The sequence below is a fragment of the Centruroides sculpturatus genome, unplaced genomic scaffold (genome assembly GCF_000671375.1).
Source record: "Centruroides sculpturatus isolate CEXI.00-Female unplaced genomic scaffold, Cexi_2.0 scaffold159, whole genome shotgun sequence".
Taxonomy (NCBI): domain Eukaryota; kingdom Metazoa; phylum Arthropoda; class Arachnida; order Scorpiones; family Buthidae; genus Centruroides; species Centruroides sculpturatus.
In genome coordinates, this window is record NW_019384659.1 from 282,447 (window position 1) to 300,329 (window position 17,883).

At 29.2% G+C, this 17,883-nt stretch overlaps 1 protein-coding gene across 1 annotated transcript; it reads right to left on the bottom strand.

Moving 5' to 3' along the window:
- Positions 1–2,219: 2,219 nt before the first annotated feature.
- Positions 2,220–17,232, bottom strand: LOC111626499 (alpha-ketoglutarate-dependent dioxygenase alkB homolog 3-like). The gene is made up of 6 exons (XM_023369890.1): positions 16,364–17,232; positions 15,636–15,683; positions 15,368–15,560; positions 7,740–7,958; positions 5,169–5,270; positions 2,220–5,096 (listed from the first exon to the last, which is right to left on the bottom strand). The coding sequence occupies exons 1-6, from the start codon at positions 16,885–16,887 to the stop codon at positions 4,980–4,982; spliced, it is 1,203 nt and encodes a 400-aa protein (XP_023225658.1). The 5' UTR covers positions 16,888–17,232; the 3' UTR covers positions 2,220–4,979.
- Positions 17,233–17,883: the final 651 nt, after the last annotated feature.

Below are 17,883 nucleotides of genomic sequence, written 5' to 3' on the forward strand. Positions count from 1 at the left end.
GTGAAATATTTACGTATTATTATTTTTAAATATTAAAAAAAGAGATATTTACTTACTCTTTAAGAAAAACGTTGATTGTAAAGATTTTAAACCTTTAAAAATCTCAAAAAACGGCAAAGCACAAATCACATATGCTAACTAGAATTTACAGTGCCTCTCAAACCCAAGAAAGTTTAAATTAAAATTAAACAAAAAATATCTCACATAAAATTAATAATTAGGTATATTGTTGCTTACACTTATTTGTTTTTTTTATTTTCAATATCCCTTTAGCCCTTTTAAATATCTATAAACACAATATTTTCTACATAAAAATTTCTAGTATGAATTTTTCATTTACTGAATGTTTACCGAATGTTTTTTGTCAATTTATCGGTAAACCAGTATACAATCCCTAGTCCCTGCATAACTATTGCACAAGATGAATCTGATCAAAATCATTAAAGGAGAACAATTTAAATCATCCAGAGAGGTAAGTGCTGAATGTAAAAGCAGTTGATATGGATGTATCTGAAAAAAACAAATCACAGAAAGTTAAATGAACATGATTAAATATAAAGAAAAGCAAAGCAGAAACCTTATCTGACTGAATAACAAAAACTATGTCTACACTGGGCAAAAGCCTACCAGAGTTGGGATATGATGCATTAGAAACAAGTTGTTCTCCAACAAATCATATACAGTAGTACCTCAGGATACGAATGCTCCAGCATACGAAACTTTCAGAATACAACATGAAATTTGAACATATTTTTGCTCCACAATACGAACAAAAACTCACCATAAGACATTACATTAGTTTGCGCCATTTTTTATTCACTTCTGTTCATTGGTCTCAGTCCACATGTTTGCTTCATCATGGAAGGATCTCGCTTGATAAAGGAAATCTTGAGGTATTATCAGAAAGTGACTGATTTTATTGAAAGCGAACATCCCAAAAAGGTTTACACTGGCCTTATTGCTGCTCGGAGTAATGACATTTACCTAAGTCATTTTAGAAACATTTTAAAAAGTAGGCAAAGCCAAACCTCTTTAGATAGATATTTTACCAAGCGACCTCTATCCAGTGAAAGTGCTGGTGGAAGTGATGTGAAGGCTGAACAACCCACAATAAAGTGTTATTTTAAATTTTAATTATTGGAAACTTTAATCGGTTAAATTTGAGCGTTTTATCGAGTTAGGCTAAAAGCCATAAAAATTATTTCCCACGGAGTTTGTTCCTTGTTGAGTCGGATCCAGTTAGTCAGGGATGTGTCACCAGGAACTTTCAATGGAGAGCCCATATTGGACGCCAGACCCTTAACGACAACCACCTGACCTAATGGAAAAACCCAAGAGGAATTAAAAAGAAAAAACCAAAAACCCTCAAGGGGGAGTCGTCTTCAACAGTCCGCTCAACAAAGTCGTCCTCCAGAATTCAAATCGTGACTCAGGATTAATACCATGCCCCAGGATTAAAATCGTGAAAAAAAATCGTGACTGGTTAAGCCTGTACACTCCTCCGTGCCTCCACACCAGTGAACGGACAAGATTCAGAACTAGTGGAAAGAACAGTCCATCGACAAGGTATTTATCAACCTGCGATTCGTTTGTAAACTCTCTCTCTCGACGGGCCTCTCTTAAATAGGGGAACTATGACCGAAATTGACTCTCTCTGTATTTCCTTTAGTTTCATTAAAATTGTTAATTGTTAGCAACCATGGAATCCGATTAATTTACTTCCTCGTCTCTCTCTTCACCTCTACTCCAAATCCAATTGCTCACCCGCTACTGCTCGCATGACGTAATGTCGTAATTTCCGAGTCCCGCAAGACTCGGTGGTGTCAGATTCAGGTCTCCTGATGTGGTGTCGAACAGACACCGACCCTACGGTCACAGAAGGAAAGAAAGCAAAAAACAGTGAATAAAAAATTTTTAAAAAATATATAAAACAGAAAAAAAAATTAGTGTTAAATTATTTTTATCTTAAGTTATTGTTACATTATGTTATGTAAGTTGAGTTTTAGTATCATTTCCCTTCTCCCTCTCCTCCGCCACCAGTTTACACTTCCACTGTCATCTATCCTCAAAGGTAAAGTGCAAATAAATCAATTATTATTCTATTATGGTTATTTATACATTTACAACTACAAAATGCATTTTTCAGTGTTTTCCTTACTATAGTTATTTATTTTTTTACTGTACTACTTAGCTTTAATTTGAGTGTTTTTTTCGTGTTGGAACGAATTATTTAGTTTTGCATGTAATCGTATGGGGAAAAAATGATTCACCTTACGACATTTTCATGATATGATCTCAGTTTCAGAATGATTTAATTTCGTATCCTGAGGTACTACTGTATTTGCACAGGATACAGATATAACAATAGCAGCAAAGTTTGAAGAAAAAAAACCCAATGAAAAGTTTGTCAGAATGCCTTGTTTCAAAACCGAAATTTTGAAACAAAATTAGTTTGGGGTGCCACAATAGCAGAAGGACTTGGACATTTGAAATTTATCAAGATTATAGTGAATGCACAGGTTTAGTTCAAAATTTTAGAGAATTCTGTGCTAAAACAGCAGAGGAACACTTTGGTGACTCATTTATCAACATGACCATATATCGAGCTGAAACAGTAGACTAGTGGTTTCTAAATAAAAACATTTTGCATTTAGATTAGCCACCAAACAGCCCAGTTTTAAATCAAATAGATAATTTGTGGAATGTTTGAAGAAACTGGTTTGAAAAAGAAACCAGCCTCATTATCTGAAGAGTGCTATCTGAACCAACTGGACAAAAATACCTACAGACTGAAATGAAAAATTAGTTGCTTCAATACCAAGATGTATTAAAGCCATAATAAAGGACAACAATAGTCCCATGCAATATTAATTTAGTTTATTCAATACTTACGACGTCTGTCCCAAAAGTAAGTGTACTGATTTTTTATCTCAAAGTATACAAGAGTTAGATCAAACTACAAATGATCTCCTTCAAAGTATGACTTTTGTGATGTCACATAGTAGTTCCAAAGTTTTTTCCACTGGTCGTAGCAGTACTTGAAGTCATTTTCCATAAGGGTATTTAGTTCGTTGGTTGCAACTTTTTTGATGTTTTCCATTGTCCCGAAATGATGACCTTTGAACTTGGACTTTATCTTAGGGAATAGGTAGAAGTCACACAGAACTAGGTCTGGGCTGTAGGGAGGTTGTGGGAGTGTGAGATTTTTTCTTCTCAAATTGATAGCACTGTGTGAGCAGACGCATTATCATGGCGCAGCACCCAATCTTTTGCAGTGTCCCTGTAGACTTGCTTGACCCTTTTTCGAAGTCGTTCCAAGACATCTTTGTAGAAGACTTGATTAATTGTCTGTCCTGAAGGTAAAAATCCTTTGTGCACAATTCCACGGCTATCAAAAACAAGATAAGCATTGTCTTTACTCTAGATATTTGTGCCATCTGACACCATGTTTTTGGATAAAGTGGCATCTTCATAAGCTTTGGTTAAATCTGCAAATGTCTTGGTTGCAATTTCTTCAGTTTCACACAAAACTTGATAGCATAATGTTGTTCAAGATTTTTCTCCATTTCAAACATAACAATGTGAACTATCTTACACAAACGGAGATTATGAATGTTTGACTTAACCGATCATCTTGAAACAGGACTAGATAAGCTGCTAAGAAGATATCTAGCAATATGAAATACCAATTAACAATGTGTTAAGCTGCACAGTCATTAAATATAAAAATCAGTACACTTAGTTTTGAAACAGACCTTGTATATCTCTGCAATTACTATATTCCATATTTTTAGCTGACATTACTCAAGCGTTCAACATGCTGTTTCTTAAATTTTTAATATAATTGCTTACTTCTGTTTTCTGTTATTACTTGCACAAGACTGCAAATAAATTTTATTAAAAAGAATTATTTATCTAAACTTTAAGCTGAAGTCTGTTTTTTAAACTTTAAGCTGAATTGAATGACATTATTCCTTACTTTTGACCAGGGGTTGTAAAATTATAATAATTTTATTTGCATAGTAATTTGACAAATGTGAACTAGATTGCTATCTTATTGATTTCAGAGACAGTTTAAAATTGTAATATAAAATTCAATTTTTCTTCCATATTTTGAAACCGTGTCGTATTTTTTATTTCTTTTATAAGCGCAATGTAGCATAATAAGAACTGTTACTAAAATGATTAGTCAAAGAGAGGTTCAATCCTGTGGATTATGTATGAATTGGTACCGAAATTAAAAAAGATAGAACTGTGCTACGTCTATTCCAGGTTTCCCTTTGCATCTCCAAGGGTCTTCTGAGAATGTGTATGCAAAGATAAGTTAAGTATATAGCATAATATTTATGTACTAGGTACATTAACTATATTCATTTTTTACAAGACTTTATGGAAGTTTAAAGGATCTTCAAATTAAAAAACCTGGCCGTGAAAGTCAAAGTCTTGTGTGTACCAATTAAAGTTAAGTCTTTGGCCTAGCATTTGAGGTATGTCCTGTGCAAAATTTGTCAATTTGTTTTTAAACTGTAGTTTTATAGTAAAAAATTTTTTTAAATTAATTAAAATACTAGATAATCCAATGTATATTGTATGGTTCATGCTTGTAGTAATATACATCTAAGGATGGCATTTGTATTTTTAAGGTATGTTATATGCACTTGTATAATCTGTATTTTTTGAATTTATGTATAGGTTGTTGTGTATTTAAAAATGGTTTTATATTTTTAGTTGAATGAAGATGGGCAAATGTCGCCCGAAACGTGTGTGTAAACATGTATCAATGAATATTGAAATAAAGAAATGAATCATGCCAAGTGATTGTTATTACGCTACATTGCATGTATAAAACAAATAAAATTCAATATTTTGTTGCATATTTTAAATTTAAAAAAGTCTAACTACGTAATGTATTGCTTATTCCAAGTTCATTATATGTATAGTTGTAATTTACTGTTTTTAATAATTGTCAGACAAACAAATCACTCATACTCCCTTGAAAACTTTTGAAAAATCTTTTTCTGATCAATAGGATATACTGTTCGAAAGGTCAAGTTTATTCTTGTACTTTTATCATGATATTCTTTTGGTACTCTATGCTAAAATAAAATAAGATTTAGTTATTACATATTTCATAATATACACACATTAAAATTGAATTGAGAAATTACCAGCCAATCCTGCTGCATAACACCATCCATTAAAAGCAAACTTCCAGATTCTAAATATATTACATAATCTGCAAAATCTTTGTTAGATTCTTCAGACCTTAACTGAATAAATATATTAAAACACATATAATTAATAAAAATTTTAAAAATAATGTACTAACTCTAACGTATATAATTAAAAAAGATTTAGATATATATGATACACATCCATAACTTTATTTCTTAGAACAATTATAAATACTGTAAATAAATTAAATTTTTTATTATTTATTTTATTTATTTATTATATTATTGCCGTCTTATAATAAACTATTAAATTCATTATAAGACGGCAATTTAACTGCCTATCTCTAGTCAAATCACTTTGTTTCAGATCATTAATTAGACTTAAAATTGTTAGATAACAATCCAGTAGATCATTTGGTTTTAAAAAAAATTTAGTAAAAAAAATATCATTCATCATAGTTACACATATCATTTACATATTAATATTAATTCTTATTTTCATTTGAATTAAAGAATTTTGAGATAAATTTATAGATTTGAATGTACTGTACCATAAACATTTGAAAATTTTAAAATTTTGATTGACAAAATCCCTAGCATTTTGAACATGAGTTAGCTTAACTTCTTCTTCCCACCTATACTTTTTTGAAAATATACATAATGTTGGTGTATATTAACAAAAATACTTTTACAAAATTTCACATTAAAAACTGAAAACATTTTTTAAATTAAAATATATTTATTTATTGAAAATATGAAACTTCTCTATTATGATTAATTATACATATTCTTTTTAAAATAATACACAAGGCCTAATAAAGTTTATGCAAATGCAATATAATATGAATGATTAACTGGTAATTCAAATCAACAAATCAAATCAAAATTTTTGCTAAAACAAACTGTACTTGCTAACACTTTTAATCTTTTTAATACATAAGTATATAAATACATACTAATTTGATCTAATCAATGGTCATAATATTCACTTAAGTGAATATGAACGAACCTTGGAGTTATGAATGAAAATGAATATATTAAAGCAGTTAACTTTGTATAAATCATCTAAAATACTTATCAATATATGTTTAAATGTTCATCATACTTCAAACTTTTTTTCTAATATTCTTATGTTGTAGAGTTACTAAAAAACTCCATAATTTCTTACTGATGTTGGTTTCACTTGAAAGCTGAAAGAACTGTACTCTGCTATGTAATTTACTTTTCATGCTGATTATTTTATGTTATTAGGCTGCAATTTGAAAATTGCAGACCTATACATTCCCACTGTTGTCCATCTGTCCATCCTTCATTAATCTGAAGAACAGAGTTAGATACATAAAAATTGAGATCAGATACAAAACTTAGGAGATGGAAGCCCCAATTAACTATACACAAACTTCTAATCTGGACAAGAAACCATATGACTTCAATTCAAAATTTTCTAGAAAACAGAGTTAGATAGATGACCAGCATGACCTGATTGTTATCAGAAGAAGTATGATGTACAGGAACAAGATACCAGAATTCAGAACAGATAGATATGGAGAAGTCAGAGACCCCAATTAACTGTATACAAACTTCAGTCTATAAGGGATGTCAGATGACTTTTTTAAATTAAAAGATAATTAAAAATTTCAGCCCAGTATTGTGACAATGTCACAATAAATAACTGCTTATTCAAAATTTCATCATAATTTTGAAAAAAGCTTGAAAAAATTATAGGAATAAATGCAAAAGTAACATCATTAATTTATAATAACATAATGAAATGAGTATGCAATTTTTATTAATGCTCAACAAATGGACATTGTGAGGTCCCAGACAAGTCCGAACATCATGAGAATCACAAAAAAAGAAAAAAGTCAATTTAGAGAAAAAATTGTTTGTAGCCCGACACCCTTTGTTTATATCAAACTGCATTGCAGAAACCATAAATCACAGAAAGAATGTTGTCCTATGATCAATAAGAGATCAAATTCACCTTTGATTTTGACCTTTCTCACACTCCAGGTGGGAGTCCCATTACATTTAGTAATGAGGGACCAGCCTCTCGGGAAGTGTGATTGAGGGAGAATGACCAATCAGAATGGACGAAAGAAATAACAGAGATTGATATAATCCCCAATTTTCAAGAACAGACTCACTTTCTGTAATGTGCCAAGAGCAGTTTTCCATCTATAGTGCCTAACCTGTAACCTGTGCCACTACGGACTCAGACCGTGTCAGACCGATCAAAGGAACAACACCAATGCCCAGGATGTCCGAACAGCCGATTGTTTTAAAGCAAACTATTTTGTTCATAGTGTAAGTTACTCTTATGTTAAAATAAACTGTTTTTGTTAGACATTTGTCATCTTTGTTTCTGCAGCCACCGCCCACATATGAAAGGACCCTAGACCATCTCTGATGCACAGTTAACTTATTGCCCCTAAAAGTCAGAATCTTATCCAGGTGTCCATGAATTGGGACTTTGTGTCCCCAATCTCCACTGGGTTGGCTTCTTACAACAATGATGTCAAATTTCTGTACAATCCATACAAAAATTTATAATGTAAAAATTACCTGCTTTTTTTTCATTTCAAATTTCCTTGTTTCACCAAGAGATACAGAGGCAATTAATGGATCAACTCCCATAGAAAGTTCATTGTCACTGTGCCATGCCACTCCATCTTTTCCATCACGATATTTGTTCAGAAGAACAGAATTAAATGTGACAGTTCTTCTTTGCAACTTCAACAAATCCTCTATTTTGTTCTTAATTTCTAATACAATTTCTGGAAACTAAAACAATACTTACTTTTATTAATATTGCTCTACAAAAATTAACATTGTCTTTATGTTAAAATTAGTATCAATTAATTATGTATAAGTTTCAAATTAGTTTTATTAAGTTTTTTTAACTATAAAAATGATCAAAATAATTTTGAATAAAATCTGCTAAAGAAGAAATTCTGTATTCTAATGTATCTATGAAATTCTTCTAATATATTTATTATTTGAAAAAACAATTAATCATTTTATTCTATGAAATAATGAACTGATTTTAAATAACTAATTTTGAAATAGAAAAAAGAAATAATAGTCTTTCAAATTTAATTATTACAATAAATTGGACACTCAAATTATTCTATGTTGCAAAATATTCAAGCCTATGTAATTTTTCAAACCATAAATAAAATAAATTACACTTTACATTATGATTAAAAAAGATATTTATTCAATTTTGCAATTATTTTCAACATTCTACACAAATTCTTTAATCAAATATTTTTTTCAGTAACAACCTTTATAAATCAATATTTAAATAGTAATAATTTTAAGTGTAGTTAATATTCATTAAGTTAAAGTTAAGAAGTTTAAAAATTTATACAGTTGGGTCTTAATAAGTGTCAAACATCACAAGCTGAATTTCTCATTAAATGATGATTTATTTTCATCTTGACACACAACTCCTATACATTCAATGCATTTCATATGTCTATATACAGTATATACTGAAGTAGTTTTTAAGAAACACTTCACTAATTCAATCAATCAATCAAAATTTTATTAGCATATAAGGCTATAGCCTGTTACAGGGGGTATTAGCTTTACAATTTCTATTCTCTTCATTTCTATTATTTAATAATCATATTTTCAAAACTTTTTCTAACATTATTATAGTAGCTATATATTTTGCTAATACTGGCTTTATCCAACTTTCTATATATTTCTTTTTCTTCCTTACAATTATTTTGTTCTTTATTAGTTTTTAGTTCTTGTTCTTTATTCTCCATGCTTACATATAATAAATGTAATTTCAATAGTTTTTTCTTACATATTGGACAGTTGAATTGTTCATATTCTACGTACTTATTGTTAATCATCAATCCTTTTTGGTTAAGTCTAAACTGTATAAAAAAATTTTTTACGTTAAATGCAATATTAGTTTTCATATAATTATTAATTGATGGGAAGTTTAAGATCTCAGAATAACAATTATTTTTCCTTTTTTGAATATCTTCTGTATCTTGTATTATTGAGTATTCTGTTACTCTATATATTAGTTGACTGATTCATTGATCATTATTTTGGAGATATTCAAATACTAATTCTATTGAGAACCCATATATATTAAAGATTTTCGATATTTGCGTTATCCAATTGCACTTAATATCTTTAATTCTTGATTTTTTATATAATAAATTTACAAGTTTTGTCATCAAATCTTTTGCATTAATCATTTTTTGTAGAAATTTATGTAACGTTTAATCAGTATTGTATTAAGTTTATACCTCATTAATTCTAGATGCAACGCACTACCAGGAATATTAAATTAAAGTTAAAATATTCTTCTAATAAAAATATTTTGAATTTTTTCCATATCATTAAAATTGTTTAGACTCCAGATTGGAGCAGCATAGGACAGAGTGTTTATCACTATTGAGTTAAATAATTGAAAATGACTTTTAACATTTCTTACTTTTAGTTTACAAAATAATCCCATCAAATTATTTATTAGATTTCTGGCCTTGGCTACTGTATTCTTATACTGTTTGTTGAAAGATAAATTTGATGTGAATGTTATCCCTAGAAATTTACTTTCGTTAACAATTCTTATTTTTTCTTTCTTGATATAAAAAGACATATTTCTTTTTGGAGGATTCATGCTGTTTCTAAAAATTATAATTTCTGATTTACTTGGATTTATTTTAACTTTCAAGTTATCTAAATATTCCACTATTTGTTGTATTTTCCTATGTAAAGCTATTGCAGTAGGCGCCAGTATAACTATGTCGTCTGCATATGACAATGAGTGTATACTCATATTATAAATATATATTCCATCCTTTTCTCTTAAAAAACAGTTATTTAAGTCAAATAAGTAAAAATTAAACAAATAAGGTGATAAGGGATCACCCTGTAATAAACCTCTATTTGTATGAAAAGATCTCCAGTATGTATTATTTTGTTTAATAATTACATCATATTTTCCATATAATTGGTCAATCATTTTTATAAAGTAGCTACTTCCATTATATTTATTCAATTTCTTTTGTAGCAACTTAATGCTAATTGTGTCGAAAGCTTTTTTTAAGTCCAAAAACATTGCAAATACCTTCTGTCTCTTCTTTAGTAATTGTAACTGAATTGTTGCTAACAAAATGAAAAGAGCCATTTGTGTTCCGCCATTTTCTATAAAGGCATATTGAGTAGGATTGTTATATTTATTTGTCTCTATCCAATTTTTAAATTTCTCCACAAGTGTAGCTGTAAATATTTTCCTAAAACTTGACAGTAGTGCAATTGGCTTATAGTTTGCTGGTTCATTTCTACTACCATGTTTAAAAATCATAGTAAATATTACCTCATTCCAATTTGTAGGTATTATACTGGAGAAATATATTTTATTAAAAAATATGGTCAAATATTGAATTAGTTTTTAAGGCAATAGTTTAATGATTGAAAATGGAATTCCATCAGAGCCAGGAGCTGATTTTATTTTTAGACTCAATAATCTGTTTCTGGACTTCATTTATACTTATGATTTCTTCTTGACTAATTTGGTGAGATGTTATCACCTCCATATTAATGTTTCTTTGATTGTATAAATACTCATCAGAAAATCTCTAAAATATTCTACTCACTTATTATAGTTTATTCTATTTTTATTAAAACATTCGGACTTTTTCATTCAAAAACCATTTAATATTTTTCAAAATACTCTTGTATCTTTAGATACTATTAATTTCCTATTTATATTTAGCAAATATAATTTCTTTTTGGCCTTAATTAAGTTCAAATAAATTCTCTCAGTTTTAACGTCGTTCATCAGTGCTTCTGTTGTATTGCTCTTTCTGAAAGCTTTTAAGTTATTTTGTTTTTTAATTTTATAATAATAACATGATAAAATCGATTTTATCAGAATACCAGTATTCAGATTAGAAGATTTTTAATAACATGAGTTATCAAACCACTCATTTTTATATCTATGCTTATTGGCGGAGTTACATCTCTTAAATTTGCATTCTTCTAGTTTTGATATCATTCTTTGATAATTAACTATTGGTTCTTTCTCATTTTCTAACGATATCAAATTCGCTGTCATAACCTCCGCCTCCCTTAACCATTTCTGTTTGTTGTAGTTTGAGGTAAATTTACTATTAAATATTACTGACTGATTATCTGTATTATTCTTCCTTATCTTTTCCCCATCCATTATTAACTTAAGTTGAACTTGAAAATGATTGGATGAGTCCTCATCCAGTACTGTCAAGGATTGACAGTATTCAATTAAGGTCTCAGAGCATATAACATAGTCTACAATTGATTTTCCTGTATGCAATATATAAGTATATTCTGCAGGAACATCTTCTATTCTTCCATTTAGGACTAGCAATTGATTTTCATGAATAAACTCTAATAGAACTTTACTTTCACTATTTAATATTTTATCTTTAGATTGCCTTTTATTATTCATATTTTCATAACTTTGAAAAATCTTCATGTCCGACATCTCTCCTATATGTGAGTTAAAATCTTCTCCGGTCATATACAGGTGAGTAAGAAAATCCCACTTATTTAGATAATATTGAATTTCATTTAATATTGGTTTATTTTCCACCGTTGGCTGTAGATATGTTACAATTATTCCTAAATAATGATTGTTCCAAGCATTTTTTAGTTTGTCTTTTAATTCTATTATAGCTAGTATAAAGTTCTTGTTTATAGTTTGATATAAAATATCACCTAGACTTTTCTTGATTAAAAGTAACATGCCTCCCGAAGAATGGCCAAATTTACTTGTGCAATATGCATTACTCATTAATATATTACAGTGGTACCTCAGGTTACGAACGCCCCAGCATACGAAATTTTCAGGATACGACATGAAATTTGAACATATTTTTGCTCCACGATACGAACAAAAACTCACCATACGACGTTACATTAGTTCGCATTTTTCATTTGTTTTTCTTACTACAGTTATTTTTTTAAATGTATTACTTGGCTTTAATTTGAGTATGTTTTTCGCGTTGGAACGAATTATTTGGTTTTACATGTAATCGTATGGGAAAAGATGATCCACCTTACGATATTTTCATGATACGATCTCAGTTTCGGAACGAATTAATTTCGTATCCTGAGGTACCACTGTATTTTCTTGTTCTAAATAAGTTTTATCTGACAAATTCAAAGTTGTTAACCATGTTTCAGTTATTCCTATAATTTCATTTGAATCTATAAATTTTTTCATCGATATTGTCTGAATTTTACCTTTGATTCCTTGGCAGTTCCAAAAACTGAATAATACATAATTATGTATTTTCTTTGATCTTAATTTAATCTTTTTTATATTATTTTTTTTCAAAGTCAGTTTATTTCCATTCACATTTTCTTCATCTGTTTCTATATGATTATGTTCCTGATTATCATTTAGTATATTTATCGCTTTTATTTTTTTGTCAGGGTTTTTTGGGTTCTTTGTCCTAAAAAATGGTTTACTAGTATAAATTCATTAGTATCCATATCAAGTGTATATATGTGATTATCTTTTACATAGTAAATGTCTCTTATTCGTACTCTGGTATTTTCTGCCATTTGCTATCTTAATTTTATTAAGTAGTCGTTTCCTCCTAATTCTAGATCTAAGGCATAAATCTGTTTTTATGACTATATTCTCTTCCTCATTCTCCATTTTAGTACGGTTTATCCAAAATTTCTTAAGGATTAGATTCCTTTCTTTAACCGAAGTTGTCATTATTTTTATCATTTGATTCTCTAAATTATTTTTTCCCAAGTTGATTAAACCTTCTATTTTTATCTCTCTTAAGCCTAAATTTACTTTTATAAATTGTTTTATTTCTTGCAGGTTATCAACTGTTTTAAATGGAAAATTTAGAATAATTAGATTTCTTTTAGTTTTATCATTTAATATTCTATCCAGCTCAAACTCTAACATAGCTTTTAAATTTACACAAGGTTTTACTTTTTCCTCACATTGTTGAATTTTTTGACCAATGATTTTCATTTCTTCTTTAATTTTCGTGTTGTCTTCCTGAAGTCATCTAATATCATATTTGATTATCTGCATTTCCTAGTTTAAAAACTCAAACGTCTCCTGAATTAGTTCATAAATTGATTTAAGTGAGTATTCCGGTTCATTTTCTCTTAACTGCTCATTCTGTTCCGATGTTTCAAAATAGTCCTTAATTTTAAATTTCTCATACTATTGGCATTTATACTCATCTCATCCTCTGAAGTATATTCTTCACCAATTAAATCCACTAACTGGTTTGTGTCTCCGAAGTCTGAACAAATTCTTTTCCGGGTCTTCCACGACCTCTTCTTTGCATATTTGCTTGACTTGATTTTAGCGGAGAACGTTGAAGCAGGCCAGGATTCGTTTCGATTCCAGCCATAATTAACAGCAATAATATTAAATTAATTGTTAATATGGTTGTTAAGCAACTATTAAAAACTAAATAATGGCTTTTAATCCAGGCATAATCCATTGTGCATTGTTAGTCTCAGCTCTAACAAAAAAAGTCACCAACACTCACCACAACTGGATCCCCCTCCCATTTCACTAATTCTAAATCTAGAGGAGTTCTGAAGAATTTATTTCAGGTTATTCTTTATCAATAATTCAAACTACTCTATTTTATTCTGTTCATGTTTCTTTTCTTGATGCTTGATTTATGAATAGACTGTTCATTGACTATGACACAAAAAGATATTTCAAATTTTTTATATTACTATAAAACAAATATTTTAAAGAACAATAAAAATGTTCACAATTGATAAAAAGTTCCACAAACACCAAAGTGCACACTTCACAACAAACCTTTACTTGAAGTCTACTGCCAGAGTTAGAGCTTTTATCCTTCCTGTAGTTGGCTTATATTGAAGCTGACAATAATTTAAATAATAGTAAAATTACAAAAATCTAAAAATTGTAAAAAACATTTATTTTAAGATTTTTGTAATTTTAGTATTATATTATTTATAGTGTGTCTTCGTTTGAGTAATCAAATGTAAGACAGTTTTTTCAGTTTTAGCATCTCTGAAAATAGGTACTGTAGGTACATCTTTGATGTAATATGTCATAATTAGCTCCTCTAGTGCAATGGATCTTATTTCTCTGTCTCTAATTCCATTACATCATTTTAATAATTTTATTAGACTAATAATCATAATAGCAAATATTTAAGAGATCAACTTAGCTTAATATTGTTAGTTTATCACAATAATGTCATAAGTACTTGGATGAGATTCCCAGAAAAAAATCATACAGCACTCTATCAAGAAATATTAATTTCCAATGCTTTAAATGGCATGGAGGATGATTACATGTGGAAACATGAGCATCAAATTTAGTGTTGATTCAGAAGTGCCTAACATGGAAATTGAGGTTTCCAACTTTCATTGCACAGAAGATAGCACTTTATAACTTACTTTACTGTACAATAAATACTGAACAAATTTGCAAAGTTTTATTGACAAATTTATCTCAAGTTACCTATTTTCAAAAAAAAAAAGAACTTATCAATATTTTAAAAATTTAATATTGAATATTATTTAAACAATAATATGATTAATCATAGACAAATTAATAAGGTCTAAAAAAAATATCTTGTTTCATTATATCAGAGACCATTCCTGAAACTCAATGCAAAATAATTATATCTTCTCTTTTTAATATATTTCAATTATATATACATGATTATTTATAATTAATACAAATCAAATATTAAGAACAATTCTCAGAAATTAATTTTATTTACCAAAATAACAACTAACAAAGTTGTTTTTAATATTATTATTATAAAGAGAAAGTTGAAATCTTTTTAAAATAAATTTATTGAAACCATATAAAACTACCAAAAGCATTATCAAAAACTACCTACCAAACTATACCCACTATTGGCTTTTTTTTTAATAAGCAAACTTACAGCTACATAATTACAGTGAAATTTCAAACTGCCAGTAATCATAATGTGAATTAACAAATTCATTATGATTTGCCAACATGTTAGCAAGAGACTAAAAGAAACAATATAATTAATTTTAAACCATGCTACACAAATGGAATCTAATAAATGATATCAGTATTGATAAACTTCATTAACTAAATTATTAGTTATAAATAGAAATTTTAATAATATTTTATATCATAAACAACATAATTTCAAAATATGATAACCAACCTTATTATTTGCTTTTAATAACACTCCAGAATAACCATAAGGGAAAGGGCCAAACCAAGCCACCATTCTTGGTTGAGGATATTTTGTTCCATATGAATTAACTTCTTTAAGTTCCCATTTGATATATTTGTTCAGATGATCAAAATAGGCTTTCTGATAAACCTCATTAATAAAATCCTGCTTAAAATAAACTCTAATTATAAAGAAAAAATATCAAAATTATCAAATGATTTAAAAATAAATATTAGTTATTTAAACATTTTCATACTCTGATCTTCCAGAAGGTTCAATACTTAATGTATGCCATCCAGGGTCACTAAAAAAATAATCAATTTAGATTATGAATATTCATTTATTTACATCTAGAATTCATTAAGTTTATAATTTCATTGTATAGTTGAAAAGAAGGTAAACTCTATCTTTGTTATGCAAAATTAAAGTCAATAATAGCTAGTAAGAAGAAAGAATACTATTCATTATATGCTCTTCATAAGAAATTGCATTGAACAGCATTGTTATTGATCACATCTAGGTGGCAAGCAGCTAAGCAGTCAAGCCAAGTTTGTTTTAAACGTACAGATTCCGTCACAGGGTAACTTAGCCACTCATCATCTAGATATGTCTATCAACTTTAATTCTGCTATACAACGCATATTGTTTACTTTCTCTTTGATGTCAGCATTTGAAATTATTAAGGAGAGTATGAAAATAAAATAAAATAAATTATGTAAAAAAAGTTTAAAGTTAGCCTCTTATTGCACAGTTTTAACATTTATACATCTTTAATTATAGAAGTAAAAAACTGCACATCAACTTTAAGAGCACCCCATATTAAATCAATTACTGTATTAATAAAATTTAATAGTTCAGTTATTTTAGGTTTTGATTCATTAAGAAAGCAATGATGGTACATAAAATTTGTTTATAACAATAAATTCCAAAATAAATTTTAAAATCAAAATTAATGATTTTTTTTTTAAATCATGTTAAAATTACCTAATCCTTTTAGTTTTCTTTTCTTTAACTGTTTCTTCTAATTTTGTTGGTTCATATGTAAATAAATTTTTTGTAAACGCTGCACTTTCCATCGCTTCTTCTGAATTATCTATCAGAGTTTCTTCCTTCGTATTATAACTCGGATCATTTCCATATTCTAAACTTTTGTCCCTCTTCTCAAGATTTTCTTGGCACATTTTTCCATGGTCCAAACAAGAATTAGCACTTAAAGATTTTTTATCAGTTGTCCAGTTTCTTGTTTGGAAATCCAATAGACCTAGCTGTTTAGGTTGATAAACTTGTTCTGATGAATTTTTGCATCTAACTTCTTGTACATTGTTTACAAAAGTGCAGCTGTTTGTCGACTGCACATTTTCATAACTGCTTTGAGCTTCAATATTAAGTAATCGTGGGTCGAAATGATCAGAAGGTCGTTTACTCTTTTCTTTATTTCTCGAATTATCACACCGAGGATCGCTAAACCTCCCTTGAGTTCTCGCTCTACGTCTCTTATCCGAGCTCATTTTCTGTCGTCGTAGAAACCACACGGAAGCAAATCGAAAACGAAAATAAAGACGAAAGTGTTGCCAACTTCGGAGAAAGAAAACCTTAGTCACAGATTAGGGGCCGTCCATAAATTACGTAAGGTGTTTTGGGGTGGGTGGGGGTAAAGGATTTCTTACTATTTCTTACTCAGGGGTAGGGGGTAATAGATCTCGTCTTACGTAATATTCTTATTTTTATTTTTTGATCTCGTTGAGTGGTGGCGTTTTGAATTTGGCTTCAATTTGGCGGTTTCTATTAAGAACGCTGGTTGTCTCGTGTGACGTGATAGAGTAATAACGCTAGCAGATTTACGCTCTACACATTTTCTGTCATGGGAGAAAGGCCGTGTGGTGGTTTCTCTCTCTTGTTTTTTATTAGAATAAGTGCACCATTCCTTTGGGTTGTATAACACTAAGAATACATAAACCAAAATGCATAATACAAAGTAAGCATAAAATTAGTATTCGGCTTTCAGTGAAAACTAAAATGTAAAACCAGAAATTATAAATAGTCTTTTCTTTCATATTTTTTAACATCATTGTAAAAAGCATGAAATAGTGGTTTCTGAACAAGCTTATCGAGTGGACGTGGCCACCCGAAACCAAGCGTAAAAATTTCTAATCTCAGAATAAGTGTATGTTGATCGTAAATTGGACAATGATAGATCATATAGTCGACGGTGTCTAGGTTTTCTGTACACAAAAGCAAGGAGCAGTTTCTGCCCGGTTATACATCGCTTGGTAGCTTCTAAAATTACCATGCTCAGTAAGTAGTTGAGCAGTAGCAAACGTTAAATCTCTAAGTAGTGATGAGAACCTGCATTCAACACTAGGAAAATAAAGTCTTGTTATTCTACCAGTTTTACTGCTTAACTACTTTTACTGGTTCCACTTTTGCATAACGTTGTTACGAATATAATTTTTAAGGCTGCTACGTGAGAGAGGGATGCGAATGTAGTCCAAATCAGTGTCCTT